At 36.6% G+C, this 17181-nt stretch overlaps 1 protein-coding gene across 3 annotated transcripts in view; it reads left to right on the top strand.

The window, feature by feature from the left end:
- Window positions 1-741: 741 nt before the first annotated feature.
- LOC117403883 (E3 ubiquitin-protein ligase RNF180-like) overlaps window positions 742-17181 on the top strand; it is a 28540-nt gene continuing 12100 nt past the window's right edge. The window contains exons 1-4 of one of the 3 annotated variants that reach the window (XM_059011860.1): window positions 742-857; window positions 4960-5059; window positions 5383-5478; window positions 7125-8093. In XM_059011860.1, coding sequence (XP_058867843.1) covers window positions 4976-5059; window positions 5383-5478; window positions 7125-8093 — 1149 coding nt within the window. In that variant the 5' untranslated portion in view covers window positions 742-857; window positions 4960-4975. Of the gene's footprint in view, window positions 858-1540; window positions 1697-3916; window positions 4093-4959; window positions 5060-5382; window positions 5479-7124; window positions 8094-17181 lie in introns of those variants that run through there. The other 2 variants (XM_059011782.1, XM_059011937.1) reach the window with 2 other exon arrangements.

Here is a 17181-nt window from a genome sequence, read left to right as displayed (position 1 = left end):
ATGAATATCAAACTGTATTTTCTACACAAAAACATACTTTTATTAAATCACTCATGAGTGAAAATGGAATCATTGAAAATCTTGAAAAGTTTGTCTTGTCAAAGAAGTTTCTCCTACCCCAAAATATGTACGTGTATTTAGGAGAGGTCTTTATTTTTTTTCTGTCATGACAAGTATAGGTAATAAACTGTTCCCATTTGTTCAAGGATTTTTTTTTAAAACTGAAAAAGAAATGTAAGGTCAAATTAATTAATTGTTACATGTGTATTACTTCATGTATATTTTTACATTTTGTGTTGGAAATACTAGACCTCGCTTTAAACTGTGTCTTTAACTGTAAGTTCCAAACTAAAGTTCTGGGGCTATAGTTTCTATCTATGCAATAAGGCCCGACAGGCCATCCGTATACGTTGAAAATACAGATGCCTCGGGGCATTGTGAGGCACGAGACAAAGTCTGTATATTCAACGTATACGGACGCCCTGAAGGGCCTTATTGCATTTATAATCTAGGTCAAACAGTGGATTTGAAGAAAAAAAAAAAAGCATAAAACGTGTTTAGGGCAAAAAATGATGCGTTTTTTTTTTATTAAATATCCTTACACCAATAAAGTAGTCCCATTTATAACTTTGAACTAAACACTAAGTTAAGCTGAGCAAATTAATTTTATTGGAACACGCAAAAAAAAGTACATCTGTTTTTTTGATATTGTGGACATACACCAGTGGGCGGAGTTGAGATGGCACTGAGTTATTTTTTTCCGTGTCACTGACAGTGCAGACACACTGTTTGAGCAGAACAAACCGGAGGAATAAAAATAAATACAACAACATCTCGGATTTCAGTCATTTTTCAAGGTATGTGTCTGAAAGGGGTGAATAATGTGCAGAAGTTTCTTTTTTGTGTGTTTTTCTGTAGCATTTACAAACCGCTAAGTGACAACGTCGGGGTGACAGTATAAAGACAGCGATATATATATACCACATTTATTGCCCTTGCCCGGGAAGAGGCCTCCAAAATCACATGGTTGTCTATAATTCTGTGTATTTAGACCAGCACACATTTATTACTGCGACACCGGCTCAGAAATTTTAATAGTTGTGTGCGCACATTGCGTAGGATTCCCTTATTTATTTATTTATTTATTTCAAAGAATAGAATTCAGTTAAAATATAATAAAAAACACACTAAACTAAGAACTACCTAGCCTATTTTAAACTAATATGTTTTTGTAGTTTCCATTAAACTGCCTAGCTGCTTGTGCTTCAGCCACTCCGTCAGACCATGGGTCAAACCAATGTTCGTGTAGGGTGCGTTATATTGTGGTCTTCTATCAATGTGGCACTTCTGGCATTCTCTGAATACCTTTCCATTTGCTATTTAATTTTAAACCGATTAAAGGCAAAACCATAACAAAACATAGAATAGTAGTTCGTATGTGTAGAAGCCTATGATACAGACAGGAGGTCTGGAGATAACTTGAGACTAAGTTTCGATAATTTACTGTTGGTTCTATCCGTCCCTTTTTGGATGTAACTTTAGTTTGACTGCTCCGGCTAGCCGTATGTCGACATAATGTAACTTTTAATAACAACAAAGCAGCACGGCGACTGTCTTCACTGACATACAGTATCAAGTTTCGCTTCAGAAATGATCCATATTAAGTGCGAGTATTTTCTGTAAGGGGAGTTTTAACGTAAGTATTTACAAATGTCCAGGTTTTTCTAGATGTCCCAAATCGAGCATATAAATATAATAATCGCGTGCAGCATTTCGTACTTAGTTGTACTGTATGGTATGTTGTTGTAAGGGGGGTTTTACCGTGTGGGTGAAACTAAGCACATCATTAAAGTGCAGGGCAGAGGTACTGTATATATTTTAGCCTGTGTCAACGTGAATAGGTTTTGTTTTTTTTTGTCTGCGACTTGAGAAAGACTGTCTGTACTGGCATGTAGGTATTGCACAGACGCCGTGTGCAGCACTAGTCACTATACTGGCAATTATTAGCATTATACTGATTAGGATTTATGAATAGGTGGTTCTAAAGTGTCATTGTTTAATTAACATCAGATTCCCCCGACATGATCAGAATTTAGAATATTCTTAGCTGTTCTGTACTAGTGTACAGCACAGATGCTACCACTGAGTCATGTTGTAATCAGTCTAGTAGGCTGGTTTAACAGACCTTGATTTGCATTATGACCTTAGGCAGTCTAAAAATATTACCTGGTAAGGTTGTCTGCGATTAGTGCTAATTGTGATCTGTGAGACCAGCTTATGATGATTTAACTTTACAATTATGTTATTGTAGCAAATTGTCTTAATCCTAACTTGTTCCATCTCCTATTCTAGTCGTATTTGCACTTATACTGTATTTAAATATTGTTTTTGCACTGGAACCTTGTATTGCCCTGTAACACCTGTAAGTCGCCTTGGTTAAAGAAGTTTAAATAAACTAATAATAATAATAACTAGTAAATACATCAGTGACATTTTTAAAAAAATGTTAATGTATTTATTTGATTTATTGGGAAAGCTGGGAACAAAAACATGCATCAGCTTTGCCTAAAGCTGCGTTATGAATTACAGAAACAATACTTATTACCGTATTTCCTTGGAATTAGATTTGTAAGGTTGAATTTTTTACAGTTCATTGTTCATCATCTTGTGACACACCAATGTTTTTTCCACTTGTGGGAACTATCCACAGTCGTGAGAAATGTGTACCTATTGTACAGTACCCGCAGCTGGCTGCATAATATATATATATATATATATATATATATATATATATATATATATATATCTGAACAAATGTCTGAACAAATAGTGTTTGACATGTATTTGGATTCAAAAATCAGATGGTCGTATTCACTATAAATGACAAAAATACCTTGCACTTATTTACTGCCTCACCAGAAGTTGCGCGACAGTTTAAAAAATGGCAAATGAAAAAGAGCTCAGTGTGATATGTGAGATTTATATATATATATATATATATATATATATATATATATATATATATATATATATATATATATATATATATGTATATATATATATATACATATATATATATGTTATGGGCAAACCCCGAAACTGGGCATTTCGCAGATTGCCCGGGCAAAGTCTGAAATGAAACACAAAGATGTTTAATTCAGGGTTTTGCCCAGGCAGATCTAGGAGTGCCCAGCAAAGCCCGGTCAAAGTCCGAAGTGAATCTCCTACGATTGAAGAGCTTGTTTGACCTGCCTACCTGAGCAGCGTCATTCACTCATCTCATTCATAAAAACTACACAGGAAGTCCGGTTTCAGAAAATAGGCATGTCTTTAAAAATGTATTTTTATTGACAACGTGACTATATAAAATATGTAATGAGATATGTAAGACTAATTAATTTATTTTAAACAAATTATTAAAATCTAGATATATGTTATGTACTTAACTTACACTCAGTCACTCCGCTGAGTACGCTCTCCATCTGTTTGTCATAAACACTGTCAAACATGAATCAGCTAATCATTCCTCCACCCAGTAACTGCATCGAACTCTCTGATTGGACAGTTCAATACAACTCCTTATTATTTATGTATGTTATTACATTATTATTAGTAATACTGGCCTTTTTATGTGCAGGTGTCAATGGGGTTTCTTATGTTAATTTTTTGTTCCAAAGGTCTGCCTGTCACTCAGAACAGGAATGAAAGAACAGAGGGAGCGATTCGGACTTTGCCCGAGAAGCAGTTGGCAGATCGTGTTTTCCCAGGCTTTGCCCATAAAACATAAAAAAAATACACAGGGTTAACACAGCAGCTCTTGAGCCTCTATTTAAAAGTTTTAGACAGCAAAAAGTAAACAAACCAGATTATGAGCGCACACATAGTGATCTCTATGGAAAGCCATCTGGGTCAAAAAAACGTTGTGCTGCTTTAGAGCTATTCAGAATCTCATGGAACAGGAAAAAGACAAGCACATCATTCTGAAATGCCTCATTGGAAATGTTGTGCAGTGATTTTTTAAATAGATTTTAAATGTTATATATGTTTTGCTGCAACTCACTGTTATGTGGAATGTAAACAAGACCCAAAACAGTGAGTTTTTCCCCCTTCATTTTACAACGCCATTTCCACGTTTGTTTTATTTGAAGTGTTTAAAGTTAAATTTCAGTTTGCGTTTGCTTGTTCAGCTACAAAAAAAGTAAACCTTGTGTTATTACTTTATGAAAATGGGGCTATGGTCCCTGTTTACTGTGAAGAAACAGCAAGGAATGAACAAAAAGTAAAAAATAAATAAAATGCGGTGTCAACTTTTATGTACTATTTATTTAGGGAATAAACAAAACAATGTTTAACTTGAACTGTTATTTGGCATCCTTTGTTTTGTAGTTAATTCACTGGGGTAAAGTAAGGCCTACACAGCATATTCTTTACTCCTGGGATATTTTTCTACTTTAACATGTTACATAGTGTAACGTCCTGCTTTAAAATAAAGGCACACACACAGGGACCACGCCCCCTGCCCCCGCTGCTATGCTGTCTCTGCTGCGTTCTGAGCAATATAATGGCTTTTATTACTTATCGAAAGTGAACGAACATTTAAATTACGAGCGAATATCTGAACATGAAAATCCTGTGTTTGTCCCAGCACTAATGTAGAACAAGCCCAGACCACCATTGTTTGTGTGCGCTTATTACAAAAATACAGGTATGTTTTCTAGTAGCATCTCAAAGTTGAAATCCAGATATATTTCTATTGTTATAGAGAAGGGTCATCAAGGATGCCCACACAGTTTTGGCTGAAGCGTTTGCACTTTATCTATTATTGAAGATGGGAAAGGAATGTAGAGTGTACCAAACTGCTTCATCCCAAAATGTATCATCTTCTATTTTCCTTAAAACTCAAAAACAAATCCCCTCATTTATATTGGGTAATTGTACATGTTTTTTCATTGTTTGTAGATGATGTCATTTCCCTATGGAAAGCCACGTGGATGCGGCCGTGCTGAGATGTTGGAAGTGTCGGAAATGTATAATAGATTCGAGAAGTCTTTTGACCAAGGTATTTGTCTTTTGTCTTCCATGGCTCTTTGTTTGGAAGTTGTAATCTAGTATTAAGCACTATTTTTTATGTCTCAGTCTCATAGTATGTACAATTGTTTTGAAGGAGAACTGAGACAAATAAATGTTTTGTACTATATACCAAAAAGCTGTTTTTCATTTATGAAAGTAAAAATGTTGTGTAATTAATTGAAATTGGGCAGTGGGCAGTGTGTGTGTGTGTGTGTTTTCTTTACTTATTTTTATAATTAATTTAAGGGGAACTAATAAAATGGTATACAATCCACACTTAAGTGATTTTAATTTGTTTTTATCTCTACTTAGAGAAATGCAGGGGGAGAGAATGTTCCAGTAAAATGCAGCATTTGGCACGTCAATATCGAGGCTCTGCCTGACTGGATTATAGGACATATAGAGGAGGTAAGTTAAAGAGATACCTCATACCTTAAACATTTTCAGAATATTTAATTTTATACTCGTTTAATATACTATAATATGTGTTTTGTATTAAGATTCTGCTACTTCGACTGCTTATACTCTCATAAACCATTTCATGGAAACTCTTTGTCTAAATCAAATGGTACCCTTCACTTTGACTTGTGACTTTTTGGTGTCCAGGTATATGAAGACCCAATGATACAGGCTTTATACTCGATACACAAATGTATTATGTGATTCTCCAAGTAAAGTCAAGTAAAATTAATAATAATTTTACAATGCTGCTGAGCTAATGACTTTTTGTAACTTCTGAAAAGACCAATTATAGCTACATTTCTGAAACTTGGTAGTTTTAGAAATGACCAATAGATATTTAAAAGGTTTAAAGTTACTGCTGCTACCTGGTACAGAATCACTGACGTGGTCTAGCTGCAGTCAGGCCATGTGACCTACCAGGAAGTGGTAAGATACCAGGAAGAAACAGGGTAGTTTTCTACAGTGTTATACTTGAAAAATCTGTATATCCTGGACTACAGTATAACAATCAAGCAAAGAACCAATCAACACAAAACAAGAGGAGCCAGTAATAATGTTGTTAAATTACCAGGTGGCTGTGGCGCTCAGCTTTGCCTTGTGTCTAACAATGCACCCAGCAGTTCATCATTTCACAACAATGACATCTTGGTGTGTCTTTTATGCTTTTTCAAAGTTTCGGCAAGATTCTGAAAGTTTTTTCTCCAAATTATTATTCGCACTTTATAGAGAAAGAAACACCAATCACAGTTCCAAAACTAATATGAAACAAGCTAACAACTTACACACTCCTTTATTCAATGCCTGATCTGTTTATTTCTGGTTTGGCACACTTTCCTGACTCATACACTAAGAAATACATATTACTTTCTCAAAATATAATGAAACTATTTTGTTTATTTATTTATTTATTTATTTATTTTAATGACCTATACTGGTAGCATATTAGAATATTTTATATTTTTTGTGATGACTAAAGCAAAGTACATGAAGGTGTAAGTAAAGAAGTTGAATGAAAAGATTAAAAATGTTAAAGATTTTGTGGATAGTAACATGCTTCTGATTGCTTTTGGTGAGGCAGACCCATGCATGCTTGTGGGAAGTCTCCTCCCACCAAATTCAGTATGCAGACACTGTAAGAGCAGGGTGAAGTATTCTTTATGTGAGGAACGTACTGCAGTTGTGCCAGGTCTGCTTTCATTGAAACACAGATTTATTACTATGCCCCAGACTCTTCTCTTTCACTGTTTTACTTGTTATTAAATGTACTGCTTGGACTTTTAAATGTACTTAGCATAGCAGTTATATGATAGCTCTGTAAAGCAGTATCCTTAGATTTAAATATACTGCACAGTGCAGTACAGCTGCAACATATTCTAATGTGTGTGTGTGTGTGTGTGTGTGCACGTGTGTGGGTATGTTTTATTTAGCTTTGTCTGCATTCTGTGTTTCTGCTCATACCTTGCGAATCACCTAGGTTTGTGTCTAAAAAAAACAAAAGAGCTGACTATGTTGGTTGAAAAAAAAAAGTTGATCTGGTTATTTCTCCTTATTTTTTGACAATGAATGCATTGTTGTCTGTTTCGTTCCTATAGGCCCAGTGGACAATTGGGAAGCTGAACTGCCTGTATTGTGGGGCTCGCTTAGGGGGTTTTAACTTTGTCAGCAGTGCAAAATGCCCTTGTGGCCAGGATGTAACCATACATCTCTGCAAGAGTCGGACTGACTATGAGGCTAAGCATTTGTTGCCAATAACAAGACCACCAAGTAAGAGAGCTGCTCTTTTTGTCCCAAAATCACTGGATGGCTTAAACACCCAACAGGGAATGGAAGCAAGGGTGCCAGGGTTAAGCAGCACTATGTTTTCCCATGTTGTTAACGCTAATAATGAAATTGGACGAATAGCTGAAGCGCTTTGCCTTGAGGCAAGATCATGCAGGGGGGACTTCAAAGCTGCTAATCCACAAGCATTTTCTTCCTTTTCAGGGCCACTTAGCGCAAGATGTGTTGTGAAAGCTTCACATAGAAAAGCTCATAGCTTGGATTACAGCAGCACAGATGGAATGGGCATTTCCATTAGCTTCTCTGATCTTCTTAAAGCGTACGCTTGTGATTCTTCGCGGTCTGGCAGATTGCAAACGGTAATACAGCCTCACAGCCAAAGAGCCAGTTTGCATCTAGTCACTGGGGCAACATCTGGCACCCTTTATCCAAACAGGGTCAGTTCAGATGTTGATCGCGAGCCAGACAGATCTTCTCAACATGCTGTTATGGACATGGAGGGTAGAACGGACCATCCTGGAGAATCAAATGCACAAGTGCTTGTAGGTAACAGTACAACCATCCGGACTGTGGCTTTGAGAAGACGGTTCCCCTCTGAAAGTAGCACAGAGGAAGAGCAGGTAACGTCTGCGGATAGCCTGTTACAGACTGGCCCCTCCACATCACCTACAGCAGAGAGAAGATTAAGTAAGAGGGAGAGGAACAGGCTCAAGAGCCTCAGGAGGAAGCAGAGGAGAAGAGAACGCTGGATACAGAGCCAGCTTCAGGAGCGAAACAAACAGGTAAGGGGCTCCTGTTTAACAGATATCCTCCTTCAGACTTGTAAGTTGCGTACAGATATATATATATATATATATATATATATATATATATATATATATATATATATATATATATATATATATATATAGATATAGATATATATAGATATATATATATATAGATATATATATAGATATATAGATATAGATATATATATTTTTTTTAACCCTTTTAAAGACAATGTGCAGTAATAGTGACCTACTATTAGATTACTAGAAGTGCAGATACTGTTTTCCTTTTTAAATACTGTACAACAGCATGTTTAGTTGTCCGAACTTTGAAAATAAAGTAATGTTTGGTCATGAAGGTTTTGTAAAAGACCATTTGTTTTACCCAACAGCAGCAATATAGAAAATACTAGCAGGATGGAGAGCACTGGAATGCGCACTGCATAGCTTGCAGTATTCCTTCTGCACAGAGCAGTGAGCACATGTACCAAATGTGCTGGTAAAAGAAGCCCTTTGTTGTTATTGTGAAATGTAGATGCATTTAGAAATGCTGGGCTGCGCAAAAGCAAAAATGGGCAGAAAGCAGTGGAGGAGAATGGAATGAACCACAGCTCAAAACATTATGGGCTTGTTTGCAATTCCACTAAATGTTGTGAGCCTGTAAGCAGGCATCCTTTACTGTACATCCAGTTCACTCACTGACCACCCAATTAGGATCTGTTTAGTTACATCTGAAGAAGTTAAATATTCTATATCATATTATTTCCAGATGTGTTTTAATCTAAATTACATCTGAATCCTGTATTGTGTTGAAGATCCCATTTATAAAATCTGCAGGCCGTTATTCAATTTGTAATCAACATTGCAATCTTTCTGTTGTGTAAATTGTGTATGGTTCACATCATTGTATTACATAGTAACATAGATTATTATTATTGTTATTGTTGTTGTTATTTTTTTTATTTGGTTTAAACTTGTATAGTATTATACTGTGTGTAAGGCTTGATACTTCATTCTGTGGCATACTGTAGCCAATTCAAAGAGTATTTATTTCACACGGTTGTCATGACAGCAGCATATAACACACTTCCTTCGAGCTTTGTTTAAGTGTGAGTTGTATTCACCACATTTTAACAGTCACTTAAACATATATATATATATATATTAACATTACATTAAGAACATGCAATAAAGTGATTGTGGCATAAGTTTTTTTCCCCTGGATTTTACAATCCTCCCTGGTTTGGATGAGCCAGATTAAAGCACTGTGAAATAAACCTACAGTGCCTTGCGAAAGTATTCAGCCCCCTTGAACTTTGCGACCTTTTGCCACATTTCAGGCTTCAAACATAAAGATATGAAACTGTAATTTTTTTGTGAAGAATCAACAACAAGTAGGACACAATCATGAAGTGGAACGAAATTTATTGGATATTTCAAACTTTTTGAACAAATAAAAAACTGAAAAATTGGGCGTGCAAAATTATTCAGCCCCCTTAAGTTAATACTTTGTAGCGCCACCTTTTGCTGCAATTACAGCTGTAAGTCGCTTGGGGTATGTCTCTATCAGTTTTGCACATCGAGAGACTGAATTTTTTGCCCATTCCTCCTTGCAAAACAGCTCGAGCTCAGTGAGGTTGGATGGAGAGCATTTGTGAACAGCAGTTTTCAGTTCTTTCCACAGATTCTCGATTGGATTCAGGTCTGGACTTTGACTTGGCCATTCTAACACCTGGATATGTTTATTTGTGAACCATTCCATTGTAGATTTTGCTTTATGTTTTGGATCATTGTCTTGTTGGAAGACAAATCTCCGTCCCAGTCTCAGGTCTTTTGCAGACTCCATCAGGTTTTCTTCCAGAATGGTCCTGTATTTGGCTCCATCCATCTTCCCATCAATTTTAACCATCTTCCCTGTCCCTGCTGAAGAAAAGCAGGCCCAAACCATGATGCTGCCACCACCATGTTTGACAGTGGGGATGGTGTGTTCAGGGTGATGAGCTGTGTTGCTTTTACGCCAAACATAACGTTTTGCATTGTTGCCAAAAAGTTCGATTTTGGTTTCATCTGACCAGAGCACCTTCTTCCACATGTTTGGTGTGTCTCCCAGGTGGCTTGTGGCAAACTGTAAACGACATTTTTTATGGATATCTTTAAGAAATGGCTTTCTTCTTGCCACTCTTCCATTAAGGCCAGATTTGTGCAGTATACAACTGATTGTTGTCCTATGTACAGTGTCTCCCACCTCAGCTGTAGATCTCTGCAGTTCATCCAGAGTGATCATGGGCCTCTTGGCTGCATCTCTGATCAGTCTTCTCCTTGTATGAGCTGAAAGTTTAGAGGGACGGCCAGGTCTTGGTAGATTTGCAGTGGTCTGATACTCCTTCCATTTCAATATTACCGCTTGCACAGTGCTCCTTGGGATGTTTAAAGCTTGGGAAATCTTTTTGTATCCAAATCCGGCTTTAAACTTCTCCACAACAGTATCTCGGACCTGCCTGGTGTGTTCCTTGTTCTTCATGATGCTCTCTGCGCTTTAAACGGACCTCTGAGACTATCACAGTGCAGGTGCATTTATACGGAGACTTGATTACACACAGGTGGATTCTATTTCTCATCATTAATCATTTAGGTCAACATTGGATCATTCAGAGATCCTCACTGAACTTCTGGAGAGAGTTTGCTGCACTGAAAGTAAAGGGGCTGTATAATTTTGCACGCCCAATTTTTCAGTTTTTTATTTGTTAAAAAAGTTTGAAATATCCAATAAATTTCGTTCCACTTCATGATTGTGTCCCACTTGTTGTTGATTCTTCACAAAAAATTACAGTTTCATATCTTTATGTTTGAAGCCTGAAATGTGGCAAAAGGTCGCAAAGTTCAAGGGGGCCGAATACTTTCGCAAGGCACTGTAGTTCTGGGATACAGACTTTAGTATTGTAGATGTTTACTTTAGAAGTTATTATATTGGCCTTCTCAGCACTAAACAAAACCCAAACTCTGTGCATACTATCAGACACCGTACATGTATACGATGTGCTAGTATTTGCCTACCTATGTACAGTAATACTCTCTTAGGGGACTCATCTAATTTCTTGAATTACTGTGTTAGCTACAACCTAATTAAAGCTGATCAAAAAAATATTGTGCAGGGTATCTAGCAGTAAGGCTCCCATATTTACATTTTTCTGTAAATTGCCTGCAGTAAACTAAAGGACACAGTTTAAATGATGGGCGGGGCGTTTTCAAGAAACAAATATTAATTAAGTTAATATAAAAGAACAAGACCTTTCAATTGGGCATTAAACATCATGTCACATTTACTATAGTACTAACTAAGTAATACATAATGCACGTTTCTATTAAGGTAGAAAAATAAATTAGACCCATACGGAAATGTTATGTGATTCTGTGTTGGAGTACAGAGTATTTGGAAAACCTTGTGACTAATTAGCATAATGGTAAGCACACAGTAACTGCCAGTTAAGTTTTATCAAACACTCTTCAAATCTACAAGTAACTTAAGAATAAAATTCATCTTCTTTTGGCAATATAATGGCTTTATATTTACAAAAATGGGCTTACTTTTTTGATTGCTATATATCGTCATCTGAAACAACTCTTAATTGAACTTTGACTGCATTTTCCTATAAAGATGATTTTTTTTTAAATTTTAGAATGCTGACACTGCCTCATAATATACAGCAAGTTGGTTTACACTCTACAGGTCAGCCTCTGAATATTCATGTGGCAGGAAGTTCAGTCCATCAGGTGCGTTGTTGTAACTGGAGCTTGCATACCGATGCTGGCAAGTATGTAAAAAAGAATGCATATACAGTGAAATGTCATTGAATCTCGCCAGCTGCATAATGTTAGTTTCTAGTTTATTGATTTTCTAAACATGTATTAGTAGTAAACTAAACACAGACGTTTACACATTTAAAGGTGGCAGCCTTATCTAGCAGTATTTAATTATCAGTATTGTCTCACTTGGCTGGTCTATTCATAATGACACTTTGTTTTTGTTTTTGATCAGTTACTATGCACTGTGCTAATTAATAATCCAGTCTAATATTGTATCGATGTTAAATTGATGGATCTGAACTCAATGGATATTACTCTATAGAGTCCATTGTGCGTGTTCCTATTGCAATTATTTACATTTGGCAGCAATAATTGGAATACAAGTTAAATCAGAATTATTAGTTGGTTTGAGTTTTAATTCAACAACATGGTTCTGGTGTATATTATTACTGCACCTGACCTCCAGCAGAGGGCACCAGATTCCCTTTTGCATTCCATCTTCCAGCATGTTCGGTATTCAAGTTTGACATTGTTAATCATACACTCAGTTGTTTGAAAGCATGCTTTATACAAAGCCATGTATTTAATGTATGTTAGAATCCCGCAGACACATAGTAATGCAGCTTTGTCTTGAACAACATGGCGTTCCAGAATAAAGAAATCACACATACAAAATGTTGAATCTGAGATACATTCAGGCTAAATTACATACAGTTGATTATTATGATTCTGGGGCACATACACAATGTATGCACTATATACTTCCTATGCTTTACCATGTGGTAGCACTACAAAGCTGTCAGACAGTTTTCCATAATAAAGAAATATATACAACATCTTCAACTTGCTCCATATTTACCCCAATGGGATCAATGTAGTGGGATGATGCTGCGTGCTCCACTACTTGAAAAGTGAGAAGATAATAAAAACACTTTGAAGGTCATTTTACCAATGCAAAAAGCAAGCCCCCACACTTCTGATTGGGAGTGAGTGCAAAAGCAATCAAAAAGTCTTACAGTAGAGCTTTAAAAACACATTGGGAATGGAGGATGCTCATAAGACTAAAATGTCTGTAACTTTGAAACGTGTGTTATTTTCAATAATTGGAATATATATGTACTGCATTATTAAAATGTGTACATCTTTAACGTAAGGAAAAAAAAAAACGAAAATCTGTCAGGAATGCAGATACAATTCACAGTGCAGAGTTTCCAGTTTCAAATGGTGTGTTTGGTTGACCAGTAAAGTTTGTCGGTCTGGTGTTTGTAACGTCAGGGTTCTACTATACTTGACTAACAGGCCGATAAAAACAGCTGTGCTCACTTTGAACCATGTCTTGTAGGAATAATTACTGATTAATGAGGTGGTGCTGCTGCATTCGTATAGGCCTAGCCTCCAAAAACACAAGGCTAGGCCATACTAATGCAGCATCACCACCTCATTAATCAGTAATTATTAATGTTGTAATTGTTGTTGATGTTATTAACACTGATAACCGTTCTCTACCACGGACCTCTTCACGCTATATTTTAACACTGATCTGTTTTTCTGAGTGATTGAAAGGTGACACCTGCATTATGTACATCAGATTAAATCCTTATTCAGTATCAATCCATTTTCAATATATTTAGTTTTCTATATCAATGGGCAGTTCTTGGATAAAGCTTTTATTTGATGTATACTACATAGCTTTCAACAAGACCTTTTCAGAAACAGTAATCACTGTTTTGCTAATTAGGACATTTCCAAAACCCTAAATCTAGCACCAGATAAGGAGCAGGCATCAATAATACGATTTGCACGCATAAAAACCTTTCTCTCTGTTTTTAGATTTAAAAAAAAAAAAAAAAAAAACATATTTTCATAATGAAGTCTGGATTGGAGATTTCCTCATTGTCAGATTTTTCTTCCTCATAATTCGTTTTTTTTTATTGCATATTTTATTTATGTCTGGAACAAATACCCGTGGTTTCCTAAGGTCATTGTCTTTAGAAAAGATGTTTCTTCTCTTGAATAAAAGCCATTATATTGATTGCGGTTTTCTGAAAGATGCTGAATTAATAATTTATGAGAGAACAAAGCTTTCCAATCAATGACTTTATGCTACTGCACAGTATATGTGCTGTAGCAGAATTCTGATTTGCTTAATGGTAAAATGCAAGGTTTGCCTAGGTCTGAAACTTTTTCAACACAGGGTTTGCAGCACCAGAGAAAGGACTTGAAAGCATTATCTTTTGATGCTGCTTACTTAATGGAACCTTTCATTGATGAGGCCCAACCTGTCAGTGACTTCTGCTATACTTATAGCATTGCTATACTTGATGGTTATATACGGTATGCCCTGTCATGGAGTTAAGAGTTTCCAAAAATGGAAACACTTGTTATTTGTTATAGTCACTTTACAGTCTGTCTGTATTAAGATTGCAGCAGTCCAATGTGCTAAAGACCCCCCAGAGGTCCTCGGCCTCCAGTTTTGGAACCCCTGGCTTAGAACACTACACAGCACTCTATAGAATGAAGTGACTTTTTTTTTCTTCTTCACCTTGAAGTACTTCTATATGTTTTATGGAACACTGATCACCGTGTAACAAATTCTTTTTTTTTTTTTTTGGTTACTGGGTAGTAAGTGTTATTTCCTAATTGCTTATGCCTCAAAAGTATAGAAAATGGCTATTATTCCCCACAAACTTTGCTTTTGTGACCAGGACAGTGATATTTTGAAATTTACCTATTTTCCAGAACATTCCAGATAGATTCAGTGCTGAATAAACTTGGAGTAACTTCTAGAACTTTCTAGAACTTTCCAGTAATATAAATAGTAGTATAAATACAGGGGCCTTAAGCCCACCAGTTCAGTTTAGTTCCAGCTGCCTAAGTGGATACATATCTGCATTTTTCTGAGATGGCATCAAGAGGCTGCAAGCAACCGGCAGACGCATTTTGCTATGTCTGCGGCCAATTTATCAAGACAAGAGCGAAAAAGTACTCCGTGGAAGCATCTGCTAAGATGTGTGAGGCCTACAAGGCATATTTCGGCATGCCTGTCGGGGATCAAGACAAACCCTGGGCACCTCATTTCATCTGCGAGCACTGCAAAAAAACTCTGGAAGGTAAGATGGACAATTGTTGCTTGGAATTTTATGTTATAAAATTTGTTAATTTTTAAAATTGTAAAAGTTTTTAATTTTAAAATGTTTTACAATTTTCAATGTTATTGAAAAAATATATCATATATGAAAAATGTTGCGAGAATCTCTTACACATTAGTCATGGGTGAAATAAATGTATTTTTGTAGGATGGTACAGAGGGGAAAAGAGAGCCATGAAGTTCGCTATCCCAAGAATTTGGCGGGAACCCACTGACCACTCAAGCAACTGCTACTTCTGCATGGTGGACCCTTCCAAGCGGACCGAGTTCTCTGTGGGGAGGAACAACGTCAAGTGGGAGCCACTGGTGGACCCCCGGAAGGTGCTGATGCCACCACTGCACATCAAATTGGGCCTTATGAAACAATTTGTAAGAGCTCTAGATAAGGAGTCGGCAGCCTTCAAGTACCTTCAAGACTTCTTCCCTAAGCTGTCTGAGGCAAAGGTCAAAGCCGGTGTCTTCGTCGGACCACAGATAAAGAAGATCCTGGAGTGCAATGAATTCCCCAAGAAGCTCACTAGTAAGGAGAAAGCGGCTTGGAACAGCTTTGTCGCAGTGGTTCGGGGCTTCCTGGGCAATCACAAGGCCGAAAACTATGTGGAGCTGGTTGAGACTCTGGTGAAGAACTATGGCACAGTGGGCTGTAGGATGTCCCTCAAAGTCCATATCCTTGATGCTCATCTTGATAAATTCAAGGAGAACGTGGGAGCGTACTCGGAGGAGCAAGGCGAGCGCTTCCACCAGGATATACTGGACTTTGAACGCCGCTACCAAGGACAGTATAACGAGAACATGATGGGAGACTACATTTGGGGGCTGATTCGTGAAAGTGATTTACAGTATAATCGTAAATCTCGAAAAACTACTCACATCTAAATCTTTTGTAGTCATTTTTGTATTACTTTAGTATAAATACATGTTAATTTGGATTCATATGTTGTTTTTTTCTGACTTTATGTGAACGAAAAGACACAAATTCACCCGTTTTCTCATTGGAAATAGGTAAATTTCAAAATATCACTGTCCTGGTCACAAAAGTAAAGTTTGTGGGGAATAATAGCCATTTTCTATACTTTTGAGGCATAAGCAATTAGGAAATAACACTTACTACCCAGGAACAAAAATTGTGTTACATAGTGTATTTAAAGCATTGATTACAGGGGGGTAAATACTTTGATTCCTTTAATAATGGAGCAACACGTTTTAGATGTAAAATATTATATTATATATAAGTATAAAAGATAGGGTAGTTAAGAATGCCGTAATGGATAGATTACAAACTAGATGGAGAATGAGCTCATAATATATCTTGAATATCTAGGCTAAAGCCTAATCAAATTCCTACCTAAAACAAATATATTTATTTTGATCATAAGTAAAGAATTGCACTGTTAATGTATGAAATGTACAATCCATTATTGGGTTATACAGAGAATGTTGCTGTAGTAAAGCAAATTAATACCTTAGTGCTTTTTTTTCTGCACAAAGACCATGAAGCTAATAAAATAATGCACTAAATATTGCCTCCACTGCACTGTGATTGTATAATGTACTGTAGGTCTCTTATTTTATATATGACGTTTGAACGGTATTTTAATTTTAAAAGTTATATTTTGTAGCCAGGGAAATTTCTTGTTCTCCTTAATTTGTACCTCCTGTGAAAAAAACAAAAAACAAATCCTATCCGAGCGGACTTCCAACACTCAAAAATCACTGTACCTTCCCTAGAGCTAGGCCTTACTGCATTTCCTCCCTTGTTTGCTGCTCATTAAACGAAGGCGTTAATGGAGAGGTGATTCCGATTGCTTCTTTGCACTACTGCGTAGAGGCAAGGTGGTTGTTTTCTGCAGTGGAAGTCAGTTCAACCTCTTCACTGCATTCACAACAATTATATCAGACCATGGAGTAATAAAGGGAGTAAAATGCCCTAAGCTTTACTCATTTCTGAGAAAATAAATCATATTTGGTGGCTATCACAGCACCAGTCTCTTTGTGTTATGCCAGTGAATATACTCAAACAGCATTTTGATTTTCCTGGAGGGGCTGATTGAAGGTAATGTAGTGTGAAGAAAAAGTTCTTGACAACTGACAGCAGCTAGTGACCATGGGTGAATACATTGAAGGTTTTATTTATCTGCACGTACTGTA

The sequence above is a fragment of the Acipenser ruthenus genome, chromosome 1 (assembly GCF_902713425.1).
Source record: "Acipenser ruthenus chromosome 1, fAciRut3.2 maternal haplotype, whole genome shotgun sequence".
Taxonomy (NCBI): Eukaryota; Metazoa; Chordata; class Actinopteri; order Acipenseriformes; family Acipenseridae; genus Acipenser; species Acipenser ruthenus.
The sequence above is the reverse complement of the archived record's forward strand: the minus strand, read 5'-3'. Positions and strand labels throughout refer to the sequence as shown.